The following is a 24,275-nucleotide window of genomic DNA, read 5'->3' as shown; positions in this document are numbered from 1 at the left end:
TTGCTAGGGTTTTTGCACTCGATAAGCTACCCTCGTTGAGTTCTGCGTCCTTGGTAATCCTCAGTCATGGCGGAGCAGGTCCGTCTATCTCTCTACCTCATCCTACCTATACATTATTATCTATTATAGAGAAATTCTAATGGATTTACTTTGTGCTGCAGACAGAGAAGGCGTTTTTGAAGCAGCCTGGTGTTTTTCTAAGGTGAGTATCATGACTGTTCTAGTCACTAAGTTGAAGGAATTTGAGCCTTAAATTTGCGTTTTTTTTTTTTTTTAATCTGATCTCGGCAGCTCTAAGAAGACCGGGAAGGGAAAGAGGCCAGGAAAGGGAGGAAATCGATACTTCAAGAGTATCGGTTTAGGATTCAAGACTCCTCGTGAGGCTACTGAAGGTACGTATTCATTTCGTTTAATTCTATTTCATTTGTTCTCGTAAAATTATATAATACTAGTTTTCGATTTCCACCTTTGATCTATGCAAATTAGCTTCTTTTCTTTCCATGCTGTCTTGATGTATTGAGTGCCAACTAGTTTAGGATTAAGGTCGATGTACGTTCACGCCTTAAGCAAATGGGCCTCCTTGCTGCAAATGGCCAAAAACTATTACGTTACTGCAACTTAGTTGGCATTTGGTAAATCTTCATAGTAATAAGTTAAAGTTTTTCGCCCTCTAGATACGCCCCTGGTCAAATAGAATAAAAACCTTCACGCCCTAGCATTTGTTTACAGTTATGGAGCTTACATAGGATATGATACTGTGAATTAAACCTTCGCATTACTGTCCTTTGGTGATAGGTATAGATCTCAATAGTATATGACCTTAGTATACTTAAAAGTACTGAATCAAAACAGTGTATTTTCGGATGAAAACAGCAGTGGATTGGATTTGAGCTTATTTATTCCTTTTTGTTTCCTATTTCAACCTGACTAAACTAAGATCAATAGCACACAGTAAATTTCTTATGTGGGCATTCCAAGATACTGCATTTACTTACATTTAAGTAATAGTAAATAAAAGATACTTCACAAATAGCTATTCGTGTATGTGGACATGTTGCTTGCTAGCTATAATATTTTCTAGGTGTTGGATAGTGAAGACTGACTTTAAGAACAAAGATTTCCTTAGCTATAAATATTTGATTATTTCATGAATTTCCTTGATTTCACCGTGTTCTGTAGTCTAACCTGGTGTTTGGCCTATTTAAATTTAGGTACATACATTGACAAGAAATGTCCATTCACTGGCAATGTTTCTATCCGAGGTCGTATCCTTGCTGGTACATGCCACAGTGCTAAGATGAATAGAACCATCATTGTTCGACGCAATTACCTACATTATGTCAAGAAGTATCAGAGGCAAGACTTGTCACTTGTACTATTTTTGGCTGCTTCACTTCTTCTTTTGTTAGTTTTAACACGCAAGTTATTTCAGATACGAGAAGAGGCACTCAAATATCCCAGCTCACATATCACCATGCTTCCGTGTGAAAGAGGGAGATCATGTTACTATTGGACAGTGCAGGTTAGGACTATCTTATTTTGATTTTTCTGTAGTATTTTTTTCATTATTTGTTGTTATTGTAGGTGATAACATTTTCTGCTTTACAGGCCTTTATCCAAAACCGTGAGGTTCAATGTTTTAAAGGTGATTCCAGCTGGTTCTGGTGGTGGAGGGAAAAAAGCTTTTACCGGGATGTAATCTTCATTCCTCCATTTCAAAATTTGTTTTTTTTGTAGGAATATGATGTCAAAACTTTTCTGCTTCTACTGAGTTATCTTCAAATTTTGAAACTTAATATGCCAGCAAGTTTGTTCTCTTAAAATAGCAGCGGTATTCTAGTCTTACTAGATAAAATCAAGATTTTAACTTCGGTTATCCTGAGTACCACTGAAACAAGAAGCTATCAAGCATTTGAATACGAACACGACATACCAAGTCGAGGAATGCGATGTATCGTTTTTGGAAATGATATCTCTACCTCTAATGTTAGGGTTAAGTATTTGTGGACACTCCATTCTTTGTAGCTTATGGAATTACATTTTGGGACGTTATTGTTATGGATGGTAATTGCCAAAGCAAGAGAGAGACGAGGCTTAGCCAAGGCTGCAATCAGAAGAGACATTTCTTCGTCCACATAGTTAATTTATGGAATCAAATATTACATTGTGTATCAACACCACAATGATTCATCTCTATTCTTTCAGTAAGAAAACATATAGAAGCTATAATTCTGTTTTTTTTTTGTATGCAAATAACAAATCATGCTAACTAATTAATCTACAAATTGAACCTATATTGAGAGACTGTTATAGAGATGTTTGACTACAATTATGTTGTGCATAAAAAAAAAATCTATAAACTTTTGATTAGGGGGTACAAAGTCGAACCAAATCACAAATTGAAAAAAAAAAATTTGATTAGTGATTTGGTTTGACTTGCTTTGGTATTGGGAAAAAAAAACAACTATGCTTAAGTTTGATTTTATTTTAACTAAAAAAAAGACAATTTAAGACTAAACCAACTCGACATTGTTTATATAATGCAAATTGAAATGTAATTTCTAATTTATTTTTGAGGTAATTCTGTCTGCAAAAGGTAGGACGCTAACAATTTATAACTTACTACATCATTGTGTGAATTTTGCAAATGGCATGAAGAGTTGTATAAACAGTACATTTTGAATACAACTAACAACAATTTTTTAAATAACCAGCATCAAGAAATGGTCAGTCAGAAGCATAATTCGATGCTTATTTTGAATTGTCACTCTGTAACTCTCCTATTTCCAGCATCCATCTCGATAGATTTGATCTATTATTTGTGATAAAATCAAAACATGATTAAATGGCTAAAATAGAAAGGTTCGACCATAATAATTATACTATAGAACTAGCCATGTCATACCAAAGTGTGAACATAATCACCTCTCAATTTTAGTGTCTTGAAATGCACACATAGCTATTTTTTGAACCACTATTTAAGCTATGTCATTGAGTTTTGGAACATCTATGTTTAAAGTTTAATACTAGTGAAGTTCAAATACATATGACTAAAGTTAAATTATTTTATTTAAACTTTGGACATTTTTATCTGAACTTGAGTCACGTTTAACTTTAGATATATTTGGTTGGATTTTAAGCCCATCCGTAAGTTGGCCCAATTTGCAAGTCCAATGCTCAGTATCTAACCCAATAGAAGACATAAGCTTCTCTAAGTCGTCATTCTCTGCTGCAGCCTGAAACTAGGGTTTTTGTTACCGATAAGCTATCCTCGTTGAGTTCTGCGTCTTGGTAATCCTCAGTCATGGCGGAGCAGGTCCGTCTATCTATCTCTATCTCTATCTCATCTTCCCTGTACATTATTATCTATTATAGAGAAAATCTAATGAATTTACTTTGTGCTGCAGACAGAGAAGGCGTTTTTGAAGCAGCCAGGTGTTTTTCTAAGGTGAGCATCTGACAAAGGCTATTTGCATTTACTGTTAAGTTGAAGGAATTTGAGCCTAAGATTTGCGTTTTTTTTTTTTTTTTGATCTCGGCAGCTCTAAGAAGACGGGGAAGGGAAAGAGGCCAGGAAAGGGAGGCAATCGATACTTTAAGAGTATTGGTTTAGGATTCAAGACTCCTCGTGAGGCTACTGAAGGTTCGTATTCATTTCCTCTAATTAAACAATTTCACTATTTCATTTCTTTCTGCATTGTTGATTTATATTTTAGATATTAGCATAGTGAATATAGTTTTGTTGTATATGTTATTATGATCTGAGTGAAGCCGAACATAAAGTTTATAAGACTAGTTTTCAATTTCCACTTTTGATCTATGCAAAATAGCTTCTTTTCTTTCTATATTGTGTATTGAGTGCCAACTAGTTTAGGATTAAGGCCGATGTACATGTCGTTCACGCCTTAAGCAGTGGGCCTTCTTGCTGTAAATGGCCAAAAACTTACTTGGATTACATTTCTGCAACTTAGTTGGCATTTGGTAAATCTTCATAGTAAGAAGTTAAAGTTTTTTTCAATGTGGTTGACACTAGGTAAATCTTTCTATTAAGTTACAGTTTTTCCATTGTAGTTTCAATTTGGTAGATGTTTCTTTCTATAATGAAGTTATTTGCTATGCGTCTGAATTGCATGAAATATGGTTTAATGCAATTTGAGTACATTAGGGGAAACACGATATACTTGTTGTAGAACTTCTTATTAGCTGGGGACTCGGGTTATTAAGATGACGTGGGGTGAAAGTTATCCATCTGTGTTAAGGTACTGTCTTGCTTTGACCAGTTATGTGGCATTCTCTTGATTTTCTTTTAAATCTTCTACAGAATTTTTTATTAAGCCAAAGCATTTATGATTGAAGTACTTCTGTTCTTCTCCATAGCTTCTTCTCTTGAAGCACTTTGTTCTGGCTTTGTTTCACATAAACCAGATACTAGTTCTCCAAATATTAAACCTTTGACAGAACTAGGCTTCTGTGATTATGAGCCAAGTTGAAACTTTTTTACTTGAAGAACTGTAGCCGTCCCAATTTGTCAAACAGAAATAAAAGCTTCACGTCACTAGCATTTGTTTACATTTGTAGAGCTTACATGGATATGATACTGTGGATAAAACCCTTCAATTACTGTCATTTGGTGAAGCTGGGTCTCAATATTATATGGTTGTGAAGTGGATGACCTTAATATATCGAAAAGTACTGAATGAAAATGGTATAATTTCGGAGGAAAACAGCAGTGGATTGGATTTGAGCTTATTTATTCCTTTTTGTTTCCTACTTCAATAGCACGCGGTAAATTTCTTGTGTGGGCATTCCAAGAGACTGCATTTACTTACATTTAAGTAATAGTAAATAAAAGATACTTCTTAAATTGCTATTTGTGTGACCTTTATGTGGAACATGTTGCTTGTTAGCAATGATGTTTTCTAGACGTTAGATAGTTAAGACTGACTTTAAGAACAAGATTTCAAGTCATCTTTTATATCTCCTGCGCCAGACATCATTTGATTATTTTATGGATTTCCTTGATTTCACCTTGTTCTGTGGTCTAACTGACTTTAAGAACAAGATTTCAAGTCATCTTTTATATCTCCTGCGCCAGACATCATTTGATTATTTTATGGATTTCCTTGATTTCACCTTGTTCTGTGGTCTAACCTTGCGTTTGGCCTATTTAAATTTAGGTACATATATTGACAAGAAATGCCCATTCACTGGAAATGTCTCTATCCGAGGTCGTATCCTTGCTGGTACATGCCACAGTGCTAAGATGAACAGAACCATCATTGTTCGACGCAATTACCTACATTATGTCAAGAAGTATCAGAGGCAAGACTTGTCACTTGTACTATTTTTGGCTGCTTCACTTCTTCTTTTGTTAGTTTTAACACGCAAGTTATTTCAGATACGAGAAGAGGCACTCAAATATCCCAGCTCACATATCACCATGCTTCCGTGTGAAAGAGGGAGATCATGTTACTATTGGACAGTGCAGGTTAGGACCATCTTATTTTGATTTTTCTGTAGTTTTTTTTTCAATTTTTGTTATTGTAGGTGATAACATTTTCTGCTTTACAGGCCTTTATCCAAAACCGTGAGGTTCAATGTCTTAAAGGTGATTCCAGCTGGTTCTGGTGGTGGCGGGAAAAAAGCTTTTACCGGAATGTGAGCTTGATGCTTCCATTTTAATTGTTACTTCTAGGAATGATGTCCATACTTCTATCCCTTTACGGGAATGTTGTCTTCGTTGATTTTCCTTTGAGCCTCAAGTTTTGAAACTTAATGCTAGCAGCAAGTTTTTTTTTCCTATGGATCTGTTGGTTCTTTGCCACAATCAAAAACTTCAATACCATTCTCAATGTTCTATAAATGAGTGCAAAATTTACCATGTTTGTGATACTTGTTTGAAGGTCGGTCGAAGTAGTTAATCGTATTTCTCCACTAATGATGGTTTGCGTTTGCTCGAGTGTTTTGTGTATATTTTTCGTTGTGTAACTATGCTTCAAATAGTTGGTCAATTATATGACTGACAATGTTTTCCATTTAAATAAATCACAAGCTTTTATGTAATAAAATAAAATAGAGCAATATAAATCAATCGTATTGTAGACAGAGTATATAGGGAACAAAAGAGTTTTCACCTTTTTTCCAAGTATACATTAAGTAGGCGTCTGATTCCATCTCATGAGAGGTGATACCATATTTTCCAAAAATCATGATATGGAATTATATGGTGATTCCATATAATGATTTGAGATATTTTAATACAATAATTGATCAATGAGTTTATATTTTGTTAAAACAATCTCACATTTATATCTACTAATCATTTGTTTCATATGTAAATAAAATTTATAATCACATCATTACATTTTAAAATTTATTATTTTCACCGACATAAAATTTATTATTCTCACCAACATATAGTCACTTTAACTCACACCTCACGATTGTGAAACTTTTCGACATTCACTTGAAACAATTAACCGGCATGTTAAAATAGTTGCCGAGACAATTAGCAAGATGGCACCAACATTTATACAGCCAAAAAATATGACTGGTGTACATTCCAAAATTCGACATAATACTCGATTTTGGCCTTGGTTTAAGGTAAAATTTCGATCACATTAATAAATTTATTTTATGGCCTTAATAAGTGAACATTTATATTTTATGTGTAAGTTATTAGTATTTAGTTACATATTTCCTATCAACTTTGTTTAAAGAGATAATATTTATTTTATGACTTTGCATTGTCTTGGAAGCACTATTTTTATTATTCTTACAAACATTATTTTTATGAAGTGCATTCTATAATGCTTCCAATTTATTTTATGTTCACTAAACTAATATTGATGTATTTTTTATTTGGTAGGATTGTGTTGGTGCGGTTGATGGAACATATATAGAAGGGGAGATTCCTAAAGCGGTGCAACAAGCATATCATAATCGCAAAGGAAGAACAACACAAAATGGCTTATGTGCTTGTGATTTTGATATGTGGTTTACCTTTGTTCCTGCTGGTTGGGAAGGTATTGCACATGATAGTAAAGTACTTGAGAATGCACTTGTTGAACCAACGTCACAATTTCCATTTCCGCCACATGGTAACTTTAAATTACATCCTTAGAATAAATATTATTTATTTACACAAAGTTGTCTCATTTACGTCACATATGCTTTTAGTAATTCTTTATAAAATGTTTTTTGGTAGATAAATATTATGTTGTTGATGCTGGTATCCGAAACACAAAAGGATTTTTAGCTCCATACAAAGGATTACGTTATCATTTGCAAGATTACCGAGGAAGTGAAAGAGAGCCTCAAAATGCCAAAGGACTATTTAATTATAGGCATTCATCTCTGCGCAATGTGATTGAACGAACTTTTGGAGCTTGGAAAAATAGATTTAGAATACTGAAACAAGGCATGAACCATTATGATATTGATACACAAGTGAAAATTGTCATAGCTTGTGCAGTGTTACATAATTATTTGCGAGAATACCAAAGTAGTGATGAAATATTTATGGTCTATGAACATGAAGATATAGTTGCGGAGGATATTGACCAACAAATGGCTCAAAGTAACAATGTTGGTTCGTCTTTTCGGTCACATGATCGAGAAATACAGGTTCAACGTGAGAAAATTGTCCGTACTATGTGGGAGGATTATACTAAAGACTAGTACACTATAATTTATGTTCAATTTTTTTTATTAAATTAAAGTTAAATGAAACAATTACTTAAGTGGAGAACAAATAACTTTGTAATAATTTATTATGCGATTTATAATTTTTTGTTTATTTGATAAGATTGAATAAACAATTGGGGTTATTTTAATAGTTTTACAACTTATGAGATTTTTATGTTTATGAGAAAATATATAACACAAAAATTCCATATCACATGTCCAAACAAACCTTCAATTTCATCTCATGATTCCATATCATGATAATATATCATGATTCCATATCATGATACTATATCATGATTCCATATTATGATACCATATCGCATGGTCAAACAGGCCCTAAGCGTGTACAATTTGAATTTTTATGCTTCTATTTAGTGATAGAGGTATAAAAAAAATTATTAGTAATAAGATAACATTAATCATTTCAGATTAAGGTGGATGTTAGGGAGGTGTAAAAGGTTGCAAGTTTAATGGTGTGATCAAAAGTAGAGATTATGCTAGGAGTTACTTATATTTGTGTAGAGTAAAGTGAATACTTTTTTGTATTTTTAGTGCTATACAATTATGATGCTCTAGGTGTGTACACTATGAAAAAATATGTTTTTCTTTGGAAAATAGTTTTTTACTTGTTTGATATGTAAGTTAAAAAGTATTATAATTTTTTATATATATAATCTAGACAACCTCTACTTTCGCAAGGTAAGTAAGGCTGCATAAATAACGTCTCACCCTGTTTTGGGGCATGATAATCTAACATGCTCAAGTTCTCCGATTGCCAGAATAATGGACAGTCTGATTATCCCAAACCTAAAAGGGCATATGGCCTTATTGCCAATTTAGATAGTGATGTAAATACAATAAAACTTATCTAGATGGAAAAGAAAATAATTTTCTATTCACCAATAGGGCCTGTGGAAATTTCTGTTAATTCAATACAACTTACAAGTTCAATACTAATTTTACAACATGCATACCCAGATTTGGCAATGTCACTCTGTTCTAAGAATAAGAATTTACAAAATGCTACCTCCTTTCAGTCCTCCCCCGATTAGAGGGGAAAGTAGTGTGGGACGATGTATCTTCCTCCCTGAAAGGTCGAGTTGATGCATCTGCTATACTCGGTAACCTTGAAACACTGCCCTTCCCTTTTCTGGCATTTGGACCGATCTCCTCTATCATATACTTCCAACCATCTATAGGCCTCCTCCGACTAAATATATGGGTTTTAATAAAACTGGCAATCTGCATAATCAACATTTATGCAGCATTAGAAACAAGGGCAAACAATACATCACAATGTTTCACTATCCAATGTCAGAGCCTTATAAATCAGACTAATATTCTTTTACTGATTTGCTATTATCCATTAGCGAACATAATCGCAGAGGAATAGTTAGTACATGTTAAAATGAACACATTAAAGATACAATTTTTCTTCAGAAAACTGTCCAGTATAGCCAAAAGATTTATTCTTTTTACAACCGTAGTGCTAGCTTGCGAGCTCCTCGACAAATTCTAAGGGGCACCTGCTACCTCCCACCAATACATGTACCGGATAACTCTCTCCACCAAGGCTTGGATGGATGAGAAGAAATCACCTAAAATTTTCTCTACTGGGATTTTAACCGGAAACCTCATGGTTGTCAATCCACTTCATTGACCACCACCCTTTGGGTGATAAGCAGAAGATAATTCAAAATGAGGTCTATCAAACATAAGAGAAACATGTAGATATAATTCCTGTCTACGAATAACTCACAAGTCACCATTCAAGTACCATAAAATCTTGGAATTGTTCAACTGATAAGGATGTGATGGAACTGGGCTTTGAGGACGTCAAATTGGAGAATGAAGTATCTCTTCAAGCTTGTATTGTTCGAGAGTGAAGCAACAACAATAACATGCCCAGTGATATCCACAAGTGAGGTCTGGGGAGGGGTAGAATGTAGGCAGACCTTACCACTACCTCGTGGGAAAAGTGAAGATTCGTGAAAAAAGAAGGTGCCAAGCCATCATGCTACTGACCAAGGTATCCACCAACCACCAATTTTATTGATCAATAATATACTAGGATTACAAGGCAAGGTAAACATACTCAATGAACAATGTAAAGCTAGGATCAAAAGTAGAGCGTAGACTAGCTATCTGAAATGGCTAGATCCAAAGAGAATGATTACCACCAAAGATGTGGACCTCCAAGAAGATGAATAGGAAGGGAGTTCAGAGGGCTATATCTGGTCAAAAAGATTTGTTGAGGGCACTTGCCTTCACTTCTCTAGTAATGGAAGGAGGCTAGAACAAAAGTTTTGCCCCCTAAATGTACACTGGTCGGAGGAAATACCACATTGGTGACATCCATATAAGAGGGGAGTAGTAGTTAAAGGAAGACCGAGGAATGTGGTAGTGCAACTTATGGAAACCTATGCAGAGAGATCCATTGAGATGCGACAACGTAAAGGTATCCCAATGCCTTCGCAAGAAAAATCTTGAGTGACTAGAAAAGCCAATCTCAGAGGAATATTCAGTATTGGCTCTACAATGTAAGAGGAAGAGGCTTCAAAGATCAGACAGTTTTCATTTTGCGTACATCAAAGGCTGCTGGGAAATTATTAGGCAGAACATTCTGGTAGCCCACCGACATTTCATAAAATAGAAGATTTTAATAGAACAATAATTTATTCCTTGCCCCGTGAACTAATGGAAATCCTAGTAGAGGAGATGGTAAGCTTATTATCTTGCTTGGTTTTTATTCTTCTTTATCATTTCATAAACTGTTGTGAAAGACTGAAAGTGACTTGTCCAAAATCATAAATGACTGAAATTTCATCAGTCCTTCAGGTTCAGTGTCTTCATCAAAGACAAGTCCTGGATGCTCAACAGAAAAATACACTTCTAGTTCAACTCTTGTAATGTTTGGATGAGTTAGCTGTTTTTGTTAATAAGTAGCACAATCTTGCCTAACTTGGTCTGTATAGTTAAAAGGATTTTGATACCTTTCTTATCGAGGGAAACATATAAAAGGGAAAGAAAAAAAGAAATATCTAAGCAAACTAGTATGCTTGTGGGAAAAAGACATATTTCTAACCAAAGATTACTGATTCACCAGATCTAACAAGAAGTTCGTCCAGAAACCAAGCTTAACAACAACAACAAAAGCATACCCAGTGGAATCCCACAAGTGGGGTCTGGGGAGGGTAGAGTGTATGCAGACCTAACCACTACCTGGTAGAGAGGTTGTTTCCGAAAACCCCCCGGTTCGAGTGCAGTAAATCCAAGTACAAAGAAGAAGAAAATTGTCCGAAAACCAAGCTTGAATTTATAAAATCGGATTTTCTCCACAAACCTGGAATTTGTTGAATGCAATTCGGCGTTCAAATTCTTGGACTAAGATATCTTCTTCTCTTTGCGACATCTCCCATATATTCCCATCTTGTGTTTTTGAAGTGGTTTCCCAGCCATCAGGTTTGTTTTTGAACTCAGAAGTCGTGTTTGAATTGCTTGAATCATCATTAGGTGAATCAAAAATCCTGAATATACAGTGTAGTGATATTAACAAGATATGGCAGGTGGTCATGGTATAAATCTTAGCCTCACAGTATTTTATCATTAAACCGTCAGGTTTGGTTTTGAACTCAGAAGTCGTGTTTGAATTGCTTGAATCATCATTAGGTGAATCAAAAATCCAGAATATACAGAGTGTAGTGAAATTAACAAGATATGGCAGGTGGTCATGGTATAAATCTTAGCCTCACAAGTTATTTATCATCAAACTACTCAAGAATCAGTATTTTTCGATGAATTAGTAAAATCCTGTACCATCTTGCTTGATCATATCTTCAAATCATCATGATATTAGATCAAATAGTAGGTCTAACATTGACCAAGTATTAAAAAAAAAAATTAGCCAGGAATGAAAATAGAGAATAACATAAAATTGGCATACTTTAAAAACCATGTTACTCATCTAAACTATCAAAATAAGTCTATAACTGCAAGTCTAACACTTATGGTTTGCATTCATCATCAGTCTCTTTCAAGGCAAAGTTTTAGTATAGCTGTATAGTAGTAGAAAAACTTCTGTCTCGCCAAAATAAAGATGTATTTTCCCTTATAAGATGTGTCGAGATTCTTATATAGGAAAAAGGTCCAGTAAAGCCCTTAACATTAGGTTTAACCAAATGGCTCGTACAGTATATCTTTGCTAAAGGTTTCAAAAATGTCTCCACATAATAGACTTCAATTTATCCGAGTCACTAACTTCAAATTCTAGATCCACCTCTAAAAGAACTATTAAGACTCACAATCACATGCAAAATGTTAAAGATTTGATTACAAATCAATTCAGATCCCCATCAAATAAGCAGAGTCAACTATGTCAATCAATGATCAACTATGCATCAATACAAACTATTTACGGTCGGTTGTATGAATCAATACATCCATAAGCACAGTCAATAACCATAAAACTACACATCAATCCTACTTATCCCAAAAAAAAAAAAAAAAGATAAAAGACTGCCTCATTCCCAAACTATTTGGGTTCGACTATAAGTTTTCTATATCTATAAGCACAGATTTATGAATCAACAATCAACCACTCCACAAACCCTACCATAAATGCATTAAATTATATTGATTAATGATCAACTACACCACAACCTCAAATTACTCGTAAATCTTCTATATTATAGCACAGACAATTATATCAATTAACGAGCAACTCTACCTCAACCTCAAACTAGTTGGAGTTCACTACATGAGTCATATATATCCCATATGCACAATTAATTATATCAATCAATGATCTATTACGCCTCAATTCCAAACTAGTTGAGGTCTATGTATCCTCTATTTCCATAGTACACTATAAAATATATTCATGAATTTCAAACCTAAAACCAAAAAAAAAACATAAATTCAAATAAATAGCATTAAAAAGTGCAACTTTGATCATACTCTGAACAGCTATCCAGAAATTTTTCAATATCATCAGCATTGCCGTTACCACCAATAGAATCTCCTAGCTTAGTCTCTTCCATCTTCTCAATCTCCTTCAACCACAAACCAGCATGCACTCTCTGCTTCTTCAACCTATAATCCCTCTTTATATTCTCCAAACTATAAAGCGAACTTTCATTTTCGTTGATATTTATGCCCTCACCGCCATTTTTCTGCTGCTTCCCCTTTCTTAAGTGCCAATTCTCATTCATATCCTCCACAAAGGCTTTAGTTTCCGTATCAACTTCCGGAACCCTAGACTCAATTTGGATATTTTCGGTAGTGTTGCTGGTATCGTCGGAAAGTGCAAAATTTACGTCGGCTTCCCATGGAGCTCGATTCTTTCCAGAAAGATCGTCGGGAAGCCACGCAGCTTCCCATGCGTCGTTCCATTCATCGTTGCCACTTTTGGTCGACAACCGCCGGCGGACGGCCGCGGAGAAGGTGGAGTTTATGATAAAGGTTGATGAGAGTTTGCGGACCGGGTTCATTAGAAAATGGTTTAGATTCAAAAGAAGCTACGATTAAGTGGGCTTTGCACATTTTGGAGTAAAATTTGAATTTTTTTTTTGTATTTATACTGAAATATAATATTTTAAAATTAGAATTGCAATTTGACCATAAATAATTGAAGTTGTTTTTTATAGAAAAAAAGTGAAAATTCTGAAAATTTCAACTTCAAGGTCTAAAGTAATCTTCGGAGTTTAACTTTGAAAAAAGTGAAATAGTGAGGATTTTGAAATTCAAATTTGATTTACAACTTATTCGATTCTCCATCTTGTAATCTCTACTATATCATGAAAAAATCGTTCATTGTTTCTTCTTAAGCAACTAACACATTGATATACACTTGAACTCTTTCGATAGTGAGTTTAAAGCCCTAGCATTTCAATTGTTGATTCACCGATAAATATAATTCATGACACATGGAATTTAAACTTCGCATAATTACCTTTGAGGTCTTAAATTTATTTATTCTATCTTTTATAATATTAAAAAAGTGAATGTTAAAGATTAAAATGTCAAATGTTAATGTAGATGTAAGCAAAAAAAATGATTGAATGACTATTATATAAAGATTTGATGGTAGTTATACTATCAAATTAGCCTTGTCTTGAAATTTGTAGGTGTGAATGAAATTCCGTGGCAATATTAGCATTTAACATGTATAAATATCTAATTTTGTAATCACCATTTAAGTCATATTTATAGTTCACAGAAAATTATAAATATATCCATTTTGGAATAACTTCACATGTGCAATGTCTTATGCATATATATCTATTGTTAATACATAACTCCGTATATCTTAAGTTATTACTGTTTCGTTCCTATTTATATGTTGTTCTTACTAAAAATAGATGCTTTTTTATATTTGTCATTTCACAAAATCAATGCATAAATGATATTTTTCTTTCTATTTTACCCTTGAGAGTTATTAGCCTCGAAAGTATGAATTTGACTAATACAAGAAAATCAAGTAATTTATTTATGTTCATTGGTCAAATTAATTAATCAAAATAAATTAGTTATGTTCATTTATTGAAAACTTCACTTCAAGATAACACTAAATAAGGGTACAATGATAAACTTATTTAGTTTCTTAAGAGCGTGAAACTCAAAATTGATGACATATAAATAGAAACGAAAGGAGTTCGAAATAGTTACCTATACAAATTAGAAATAACAATGTCCAAAATAAGATACCTCTGATTTTTTTTACAATTTTAGTAGGTTAGATTTTAGGCCCATCTGTAAATTAGCCCATTTTGCAAATCCAGTCCACAGTATCTAACCCAACCTGTCTAGTAGTGAGTAGTGAAGTACATAAGTTTCTTTAAGCCCACGAATCCATCACTCTCCACTGCAAATTAGGGTTTTTGCTACCCAGCATCTCTCGCCGTTCATTTCATCTTCCTTTGCAACCCTCAATTATGGCGGAGCAGACGGAGAAGGCATTTTTGAAGCAGCCAGGTGTTTTTCTAAGGTGAGTGTACTGACTGATGCTACATGCTTTTTCTGTTCAAGTCCGTGAGTTGAGAGGGATTCGAGGTTAAAATTTGCGTTTTGTTGTTTATCTGATTTCGGCAGCTCTAAGAAGACTGGTAAGGGAAAGAGGCCAGGAAAGGGAGGCAATCGATACTTTAAGAGTATCGGCTTAGGATTCAAAACTCCTCGTGAGGCTACCGAAGGTTCGTATTCATTTGCTCTAATTATATGAAAGACATTGCTCAATTACTGTATTTAATTTGTTTCTGGCTGGCCTCTGCATTGTTGATTTATAATTTAGATATGAGCTTTCCCAAGTATAGTGAATAAAGTTGGGTTGTATATGTTATTATGGTCTGAATGGCGCAGAACTGAAATTCTACAAGGCTAGTTTTCGATTTCCACTTTCGATCTACGCAAAGTAGGTTATTTTCTTTCTATATTGTCTTGATGTATTGAGTCTCAACTAGTTTAGGATTAAGGTCGATGTACACGCCTTAAGCAATGGGCCTACTTGATGCAAATGGCAAAAAACTTATATTATGTTTCTGCAACTTAGTTGTCATTTGGTAAATCTTTCTATCAAGTTATAGTTTTTCCCCTGTAGTTGTCATTTGGTAAATATTTATATTATGAAGTTATTTGACATGATGACTTATTAGCTGGGGCTCAAAACATTAGGATTATGCAGGATGCAAGTCATCCATCTGTGTTTATGGTACTGTCTTGCTTTGACCAATCACGTCGCCTTTCTTTGATTTTCTTTTAAATCTTCTACAAAATTTCCGATAAAACCAAAGCATTTAGGATTGAAGCACTTCTGTTTTTCTCTCGTTAAGCTCATTATTGTGCCTTTGTTTCACATAAAATGGATACTGGATCTCCAAATATTAAATTTTGACTGAAGTAGGCTTCTGGAAATACGGACGAAGTTGAAACTTGTTCATCTCTGTTGCTCCAGATATCATTTGATTATTTCATGAATTTCCTTGATTTCACCGTGTCCTGAGGTCTAACCTCATGTTTGGCCTATTTAAATTTAGGTACATATATTGACAAGAAATGCCCATTCACTGGCAATGTTTCTATCCGAGGACGTATCCTTGCTGGTACGTGCCACAGTGCTAAGATGAATAGAACCATCATTGTTCGACGCAATTACCTACATTATGTCAAGAAGTATCAGAGGCAAGAGCTTGTCACTTATACTATGTTGCTCGCATTTTATTTATTCTTTTGTTAGTTTTAACATGAGTTATTTCAGATACGAGAAGAGACACTCCAATATTCCAGCTCACATATCACCATGCTTCCGTGTGAAAGAGGGAGATCATGTTACTATTGGACAGTGCAGGTTAGGACCACCTTATTTTGATTTCTCTATAGTTAATTTTCAACATTTGCTGTTATTGTACATGATAACATTTTCTGCTTGACAGGCCTTTATCCAAAACTGTGAGGTTCAATGTATTGAAGGTGATTCCAGCTGGTTCTGGTGGTGGTGGGAAAAAAGCTTTTACCGGAATGTGAACTTGAGTGTTTCTTTTTTAATGTTTACATCTAGGAATGATGTCAAGGCATTTCTGCTTTTGCTGAATTCTCGTCTTCATTGATATTCCTTTGAGATTCAAATTTTGAAACTTAATGCTAGTAGTAACAAGCTTTTCCTTCCTATTGAGCCACTATGTGTACTGTTCATCGTATGAGAGGTTTGATTTGGTGATTGAATCATTTTAAAAAAAACAGGATTTATGGTTATTTTAGTCTACTGGTACATTGCCATTTGCCACAATTAAATACTATACTACTATAGTATCAATAGATTTTCTATGTTCTAAAAATGAGAGACCATAAGCTACTATACTTGTGCAACTGTTAATAAGGTGGGTACTAGTAGTAAGTTGTGTGAGTTTATATATGCAGAACCACTCTTCTTATAATGTCACCATTCTTTTTCCATCTTTGAGTAAGGTGACGTTAAACTTTTCACTTCATTCATCTAGTTCCGTCTTTATACCAAGTAAAAATTTATTGCAAGTTCTCTTTATATTTTGTGACGTATGTATATGATCTATAATAAGCTAAAAGACTTGGCAGGTGTGAATTTGCTTATACTAAATGGTCATAAACACGATAATAGGGTGACAACTAACTATTCTACACTATAATTCACAAAAAGGAAAATGTTTTCTTGGAAAATAAATGGATTTCTAATTTATTTTCTCATGTTTGGTTGGTGAGTAGAAAATATTTTTTTAGTGTTTGGTTGGTGAATGAAAAAAAAAATTCAGAAAAAATCTTTTATTTTGGCTTGAGACTAAAAAATACTCTTTAGGAAAATAATTTATGATCCGAAAATCAACCCAGATAATTGATCTAGGACTCAATCTCGACACCCAAACTAGGACAAGACCCCGATAACCATTCCAAAATTCAACCCTGAGATTTGATCGAGGAATTTTTTTTTCAAAAAAAAATATTGATGGAGTCACGGGGAGGGCTTGGGGGTAGGGTGGCATAAAAATGATTTTTTTTAAAAAAATTGAAATATGTTTCAAAAACAACTTTTTTAAAAAATAAAATTTTGATACGGTGGCATGCCGGGGGTATGGGTGGAGTTGGTGTAAAAAATAATTGTTTTAAAAAATTTGAAATATCTCCCAAAAATAGTTTTTTCTTTAAAAAAAATAAAAATTGATAGGAATGGCCTGGGTGGGGATGGCCGGGGGGAGGAGAAATATTTCTCAAAAACAATTTTTTCTTAAAACAATTTTTTGACCATAATGGCCTGGGGGAGGGGGATGGCGTAAAAAATCAAATAAATAAAATATTTGAAATATTTCCTAAAATTATTTTTTTTTTTTAAAAAATTGACGGGTGTGGTGGGGGAGTGGTGTAAAAAACTAAATTTGAAATATTTTTCAAAAACAAATTTTTTTAGCGGGTTGGGTGAGGTAAGAAAAAAATCTTAAAATTTGAAACATTTTTTAAAATAATTTTTTATTTTTTGGTTTGTGGGGGGGGGGGGGGTTGGGGTGATTTGGTGTAGGGATAAAAATATATTTGAAACTTAAAAAATAGGAAAATTAAATATTATTTTTTTGAATGGTGAGAGTCAGGGTATGGGTAGGGTAAGAAAAAAAAATTAAAAGATGAAGTAGAGTTTTGAAAAATGTTTTTCCTCAATTTTGGATAGAAAATCATTTTCCTTAAATTTGAGGAAAATGAGTTGATTTGAAAAATATTTTCCTTCATACCAAACACACCCTAAATGATAAAAATTAATTCGCATGAATAGGCTGGAGAAAATGGCCAAATGACCTCTCAATCTATTATTGGATTACCAACTACACATCTATTTTTCACGGGAGTCCTACTACCCTTGAACTACTTTAAAATGAAATAAATAACCCCGAAGTGTTGAGTTGGCATAAAGAGTGTATTTCACTCTCTTTGAGAGAGTGAGTTGCTTTTTTTTTTTTATTTCCCATTTTTTTCTATTTTTCTTTTTTCTTTCTTCTTATTTATCTATATAACTATACCTTTTTCACCATTATCATTGTTGAAGCTTTTTCAATGGATGTTTGGTATAAAAATTATCAACAACTAATGCATTTTATGAATAAATATATTTTTAATAGACTTATTTAGAACATATCTAACAAATTATTATTTTTTTTTTAAAAAACATACCAATTTTTTTTTAAAGTCATGGACTCAAGAGTAACAAAATCAAAGTGAAGTTATTGTTTGTTTAAAAAATATTTTCAAACTTATTAAAAGGAACTAAAACAAAACAATTTATTCTACATTTTTAAAGAAGGATTTTACATGTTCTCCTAAAACCCATGAAGAATCAAAATCAAAAACTCAAATTATAAATTAATCATGAAAACTTTAGAAGGAGAAAGAATAAAGAATGGGGAAGAGAAAGAGGTTTCTCAAATTGGTGTCACAAATTGGTCTCAAAATGGTCTTCTCATCTGCGATGATTTTGAGCTGTCGACTGAATCTGATCTCGAATGCTCATGACCCATTTAATGTGTATATGAAATTGTCTAAGGAAGAAAATCGAACGAAATGTAAAAAAATTTGAAAAAACTGTTGAATTGGTTGAATGAAAGATTTGATTAGGACCGCTATCTTCTAGGCTCTAGAGATTCGGAGTAGTTGAAAAGGCGACTTGAATTTTCGTTTTTATGAATTGTTAGAGATATAAAAATTTATTGAGGTAAAAAATGGTGTTTATTATAGTTAGGATTTAAGAAATGATTGGGGAAGAAAGGAAGAGGAAGGAGGTGAACTTTTTTTAAAAAAAAAATTATTAAATGGTGAAATACATGTGTCAACTGCGTGTATTTCACCACAAGGCACATGTATGGTAATGACATTTCAGGGAGGAAATAATTCCACTTTAAAATAGCTTAGGGGGGTAATAGGATACCCATAAAGTATAAGTGCGTAGTTGAAAATCCGATAATAGATTGGGGGTCATTGGGTCATTTTCTCAATAGGTTGACAACTAACTATTCTACCCTGTAATTCACAATGAATTTTTGATTTAGTTTAAATGATAAAAAATAATTCGCATAAAGTGTGTCTAAAAAGAGCAGTGTGGGATAAAATAATATATATATATATATATATATATAGTTTGGAATCAATTTTGATTTATTGATCTACGTTACTTTCAAACTACATCTAGACTATCGTTCAACCACATCTAGACTATCATTCAAACACATTTTTTTTATCTTCTCTAGGTCAATTGATTTTATTATTTTTATAGTTATTAACAATTTACTTTTAACTTTAAATTTTTTTATATAAAAAAAAAAGTTACACGTAAGAAATATAAAAATAAGATATAAGAGATCTGCAAAAATATATACTAATCATTCTCTTCTATCCCTCAAATTGTAAGTGGTGATAGCAATTTTTTTTCTTCTTTTCAATACCTGTATAGACAACATAGATTAAGTTAATGTAATAATAAATTTATATTTGAGTAAAATTATAACAAGAAGCCGTCTTAGCTCAGTGGTAGAGCGCGTGGCTTTTAACCACGTGGTCGTGGGTTCGATCCCCACAGACGGCGCATTATGGTGTTTTTCTTTTTTTAAAAAATAAAATGAAAATGTTGACCCAGGTTACCCTAGATGTAACACGGCGTACTCGACCCCGAAAGAGTCTCATACAAGCCCTTAGCATAATCATAAACATAAGTAATAGAAATGATGCGGAATTTTAAAACTTTTTATAATAGAAGTCTTTTTCATAAAAGAAATATAAGAGTCTAGACCTTGTCTCAATCACCATCTAATACAATCGAATAGGGGTGTTCATGGTTTGGATAAAAATCTATCCAAATCGAAAAACCAAACTGATTTAATTTGGGTTTTGGTTTGGTTTGGTTTTAGATTGTTAAGAACCGATACTATTTGGTTTGGCTATGGTTTTGTTCGAAAAAAAATCGAAGAAATAACCGAACCGAACCAACAAGTTATATACATAAAATTTATTATTATACATACATAATCTATTATATTCATAAACAATTTTAAAGATTTTATATACGTTTCATCAAAATTTATTTATAATTTACTTATGAAAGAAAAAATGTCCAACGTGAGAACAATTTTCTTATTGGTTTCATGTATATGAGTGTCTATGGAAATTCATTGTGGGAGTGAAAATGTCATTGTCTCTTCCTTCTATGCCAAAATAGTGAGTTTTGAAATTTATTCAGTAGATTCAATGATCCAAAGTTTTGTAATGCCATTCATTCTAACTGTTTTTTCGTTTGAATGGATTGTTGTCACTTTTTTCACGTTTTGAATGAATTGTTTCTTTTATTTTTATGTATGGTTAATAACCGAATAACCAAACCAAACCAAACCAAAACCGAAAATAGCCAAACCGATAAATATATATTATATTTGATTTGGTTTGATTTTGATAATTTTAAAACCGATTAAGTTAGTTTGGTTTTGGTTTTGACCAATAACCGACCCAAACCAACCCGTGAACACCCCTACAATCGAATACAATCTTAGGGACACCACCCTTTACAACATAGTCTTGGAAATAGAAAATACAAAAGGAACTTAGAAACGAATAAGTCTTGTCCTCGAACCATGAGGACTCACCAAACTTGGAGAATAGTCAATCCAACCTTTACTTGAAAGGAGAAGTATACCTCAACAACCAGAACCTACACTTATCATAAAATGTAGAAAATATGGGTTAGCACAAAAATGTACTAAATATGGTAGCTATGCACAAAAATCTTTAAGACTTGCTCAAAAGGGACATTTAGTTAAAATCATGCATTTATCAAGTTTAAAAGCCATCATGCACATTTGTAAAGAAACATAAGTCAAACCATATCATAAGCAGCCCAAAGCTATAGTTGTGCAATGCATAGGTAAGATCCCATAATCCTACCTAACACTAAGTACCACTTTTAGGTCACCAACATCATACATATCTTACTTTGACCTCATTCTTAGCCAATACTCATAGACAATGAAATATTCATGTTCATAACTTACATCAAGCTAAGTAAAGTCACTCTTAACAACAATACATATCATACATGCAAAATTCATAAGTCTTTATAGCATAAGAGAACTTCACCACAACCACTCTTAAAGCCTACTTGTGCAATGCATAAATGGAGTCTCATAGCCCCACTCAAACTAAGCAGCACCTCTTAAGAAGTCATAGTTATAGTTCATGTTCTTGTCATAATTCATATTCTTGTCATATAGGGAAGTATAACCTTAATCGACATAGATCATGTGAGCTACGTGGAATCCGGTGTCTTACCCCCACACCGAAAAGAGGTGTCCTACTTGCCTAAGGTAGACCTCATATATTAGCTTTTAGGTGGATCCACTAGCTAAAGACCTATGTGGGCACATAGTTATGGGATAAAGAGATTGCTACTAGAAACCCGGACTTTCTAACGTAAAATGTTTCCATCTCATGAGATACTTACATTGGGAAGCCGGACTTTCTAACGTTTCCATCTCATATTCATATCCACTCGGTGCTAAGCATAATTCCCTTTAGAATTTATATTAAGTCTTTACTTAAGTTCATGTTCATGAAAAAATGCACTAGGCACTCAAGCCAACATAGTATCATAATAGCTCATAGATTCATTAGGTGAGAATGTCCTTTCAACCTTAGAATCATCAACATGTGAGTAAACCTTTCACATCATATTCATAGTGTGTTCATGAGTATAACCTTTCAATCAACACAACAACATCATCATAGTCATAATAATTCATGCATAATAGTGTGTAAGGGTTTAGGGGAGAATGACCTTTCTATCAATACCACAGTTACACCATAATCATAGAATCTTCATTCTAAACATAGATCTTGAAACACATGCATGATTTTCACATTCATGTACAATTCTCATAATTCAACCTTCAAGGATCATAATTCACATTCAACTCAACATCTAGAATTTCTACTTTAGACATGGGTAATAATATAATTCAATTAATTCATACAAGACCCATTTACATGCTTCTAAAATCATCAATCTCAATTAAGATTACAATTTAGGACTAGAGGGGATCCATGGGTTCTTGGAGGGAATTTCACCAAAATTCAACCATAAATCATTAATTCAATCATAGCCCAACTTAATTCAACCATTGAAATCACTTTAAAAAGGAACCTATGTGTTCGGACCAAAACCCTTGATTTGGGAAAAATTGGAAGTCTGAAAAACAAGTTTTGAAGGGGCACTTTAGGTGGAATCTACCCAAAGATGAAAACTATCATACCTTGATGATGAATCCTTGAAGAATTTGATGAAAAACCCTTGTATTCTTGCAGCCCAAGCTTCAATTTTACTTTCTTCTTCTTGGGTTTTTAGAGAGAGAAAAATTGTGAGGAAGATAAACTTTTGATTTTGATTTGGGTCTTTGTGAAAATGTTTTTGATTGGGTGTTTAATGACTAAAAATACCTTATATATTTATTTAAAGCTTATATAAATATATACCCATTTAAAAATAGGACTTAAAAATAGTATTTACAAAACTGTCCCCTGCCCACATGGACTTGCCAAAAAAAAACTAAGGCAAAGTCCAAGGGAGCTTTTAAGGTCCTTGGAGTGGTCTGCCAGCCGTAGACCCTCCCTTGGACTTGTGCCTTAAGCTTTTTAAAGCTAAGGCATGTCCACGATAGTCTACACAGGCAGTGGGCTTGTCCATTTGTCATGGGCCCTCACTTGCACACGTGCACACTGCCTAGGCACACTAAGACAACCCTTACGTGAGGCGCTCCACGTGCAACGGGGTCCTCCACGCTCCTTGGACCCTCATGTGGTCTGACCTCTTGCCAAAATTGGCTAAGGCGGCAAAGTCCACGGGGGACTTGTACGGGCAGTGGAGGCCTTTCACAGGCCTTGAAGCCTCTCTTGAACAATGCCTTTGGCCCACACGACTAAGGCAAAGTTCAAGAGTACTTCTAAGGGTAGTGATGCCTTTCGCCTTCCTTGAATCCTCTCTTAAACTTAAACTTCATCAAATTATTGCACTATTTCGCAACTCCCATTTATGCATAAAATTTTAAGATTCAAACGTTAGGCTCTAATTTCACCTATCAATTTTCCGAGTGTTACATTATCTCCCCCTTGGGAACATTATTAGTCTTGACATTAAATTCTACTTAGTGATAGAGCTCATGGCTTTTAACCACGTGATTGTGGGTTTGATCCCCACATATGGCGTTGGCGTTTTACCAAAGTTATTTTGATCATTTTTTTCTTTTTAGCACCAAATCATTCAAAGCAATTTTATTTTTTCATCGATTGATAATGAAAATAGCTAATTAATTAAAAAGAATTAATGGACTATCTTCTGAAATGCCAATGAATATATTTGTATTGGACGACATGTACTTCATTTTAGTTTACTAACAAATTAAAGTTATCCAAAAAATTTAATATTACTAATTGAAACTTTAAGTAAAAGAATTAAAACATTATTAGGTAACTTTTATTAATTTTAAATTATATACTTAAAGTATTTTTTTTATAATTAATTTGAATTTATAAATTAAGATTCATATATATAATTACTCTGACTTATTTAGAAAGGTGATGTTTAAGTCATTTGGCATACATCCCTACCCTTCACAAATATCTATGTAATGTTTTAGGAAACATTCAAAATTAATGTAATATTTTTTATTTTTTTAAACACCTTTAATAGTTCATTTGTTCCTTTTCAAATAAGAGTAAAATTTACTTATATTTTATCTTTTTCAGATTCATTTATAAATTTATCTTTAATACTTTCCTCTATTTTGAATAGTTCAAATCTATTTCTAGGTGAAAAATGAAAAAATAGAAGAAGATTCAAATATGTTTTTTTCATTTTTTCATCATATATTGATCTAAGATCTTTTGCAACTAACCAGAATGCCTCAATCCACTTGGAATATTCAATTTTGAGGCTTAAAGCAATTGATTTAGAGTCTGGATTAACTTTACTCGTGACTTATAAGTTAGGACTTCTAAATTAGGATTTTTGACTTATTTTTATTATTTTAGCGTAAAAACAAGTG

At 33.3% G+C, this 24,275-nt stretch overlaps 5 protein-coding genes and 1 non-coding gene across 6 annotated transcripts in view; 5 read left to right on the top strand and 1 right to left on the bottom strand.

Moving 5' to 3' along the window:
- Window positions 1–24,275, top strand: part of LOC125807478 (structural maintenance of chromosomes protein 3) — a 142,860-nt gene that overhangs the window by 96,073 nt on the left and 22,512 nt on the right. The window lies entirely within an intron of this gene.
- Window positions 15–1,823, top strand: LOC125807472 (40S ribosomal protein S11). Its single transcript, XM_049487193.1, has 6 exons — window positions 15–78; window positions 162–202; window positions 292–392; window positions 1,212–1,356; window positions 1,433–1,522; window positions 1,609–1,823. The coding sequence occupies exons 1-6, from the start codon at window positions 67–69 to the stop codon at window positions 1,697–1,699; spliced, it is 480 nt and encodes a 159-aa protein (XP_049343150.1). The 5' UTR covers window positions 15–66; the 3' UTR covers window positions 1,700–1,823.
- LOC125807470 (40S ribosomal protein S11) lies at window positions 3,229–5,879 on the top strand. Its single transcript, XM_049487192.1, has 6 exons — window positions 3,229–3,316; window positions 3,408–3,448; window positions 3,543–3,643; window positions 5,178–5,322; window positions 5,399–5,488; window positions 5,572–5,879. The coding sequence occupies exons 1-6, from the start codon at window positions 3,305–3,307 to the stop codon at window positions 5,660–5,662; spliced, it is 480 nt and encodes a 159-aa protein (XP_049343149.1). The 5' UTR covers window positions 3,229–3,304; the 3' UTR covers window positions 5,663–5,879.
- Window positions 8,564–13,178, bottom strand: LOC125807481 (protein GAMETE CELL DEFECTIVE 1, mitochondrial-like). The gene is made up of 3 exons (XM_049487203.1): window positions 12,646–13,178; window positions 11,033–11,216; window positions 8,564–8,931 (listed from the first exon to the last, which is right to left on the bottom strand). Exons 1-3 carry the CDS (start codon window positions 13,176–13,178, stop codon window positions 8,713–8,715), a joined length of 936 nt encoding a protein of 311 aa, XP_049343160.1. The 3' UTR covers window positions 8,564–8,712.
- Window positions 14,561–16,354, top strand: LOC125807469 (40S ribosomal protein S11). Its single transcript, XM_049487191.1, has 5 exons — window positions 14,561–14,674; window positions 14,779–14,879; window positions 15,720–15,864; window positions 15,941–16,030; window positions 16,116–16,354. The coding sequence occupies exons 1-5, from the start codon at window positions 14,622–14,624 to the stop codon at window positions 16,204–16,206; spliced, it is 480 nt and encodes a 159-aa protein (XP_049343148.1). The 5' UTR covers window positions 14,561–14,621; the 3' UTR covers window positions 16,207–16,354.
- Window positions 19,703–19,774, top strand: TRNAK-UUU (transfer RNA lysine (anticodon UUU)). The gene has a single exon. It is a non-coding gene; the product is annotated as a tRNA-Lys (tRNA).

The sequence above is a fragment of the Solanum verrucosum genome, unplaced genomic scaffold, assembly GCF_900185275.1.
Source record: "Solanum verrucosum unplaced genomic scaffold, falcon-dt-bn FXZP01000183.1, whole genome shotgun sequence".
In the NCBI taxonomy this organism is placed as follows: Eukaryota; Viridiplantae; Streptophyta; class Magnoliopsida; order Solanales; family Solanaceae; genus Solanum; species Solanum verrucosum.
This window is presented reverse-complemented; position numbering and strand designations above follow the sequence as displayed.

Excerpts from the sequence above, each read along its gene's own strand:
- LOC125807472 (XM_049487193.1), top strand. Across the intron at positions 203-291 it reads CAGCCTGGTGTTTTTCTAAG|CTCTAAGAAGACCGGGAAGG; the intron begins GTGAGTATCATG and ends TGATCTCGGCAG. Across the intron at positions 393-1,211 it reads TCCTCGTGAGGCTACTGAAG|GTACATACATTGACAAGAAA; the intron begins GTACGTATTCAT and ends ATTTAAATTTAG.
- LOC125807481 (XM_049487203.1), bottom strand. The coding sequence starts at position 13,178 with ATGAACCCGGTCCGCAAACTCTCATCAACCTTTATCATAAACTCCACC. Across the intron at positions 11,217-12,645 it reads TTTCTGGATAGCTGTTCAGA|GATTTTTGATTCACCTAATG; the intron begins GTATGATCAAAG and ends CTGTATATTCAG. Across the intron at positions 8,932-11,032 it reads TTGCATTCAACAAATTCCAG|ATTGCCAGTTTTATTAAAAC; the intron begins GTTTGTGGAGAA and ends TTGATTATGCAG.
- LOC125807470 (XM_049487192.1), top strand. Across the intron at positions 3,449-3,542 it reads CAGCCAGGTGTTTTTCTAAG|CTCTAAGAAGACGGGGAAGG; the intron begins GTGAGCATCTGA and ends TGATCTCGGCAG. Across the intron at positions 5,489-5,571 it reads GTTACTATTGGACAGTGCAG|GCCTTTATCCAAAACCGTGA; the intron begins GTTAGGACCATC and ends TCTGCTTTACAG.
- LOC125807469 (XM_049487191.1), top strand. The coding sequence starts at position 14,622 with ATGGCGGAGCAGACGGAGAAGGCATTTTTGAAGCAGCCAGGTGTTTTT. Across the intron at positions 14,675-14,778 it reads CAGCCAGGTGTTTTTCTAAG|CTCTAAGAAGACTGGTAAGG; the intron begins GTGAGTGTACTG and ends TGATTTCGGCAG. Across the intron at positions 16,031-16,115 it reads GTTACTATTGGACAGTGCAG|GCCTTTATCCAAAACTGTGA; the intron begins GTTAGGACCACC and ends TCTGCTTGACAG.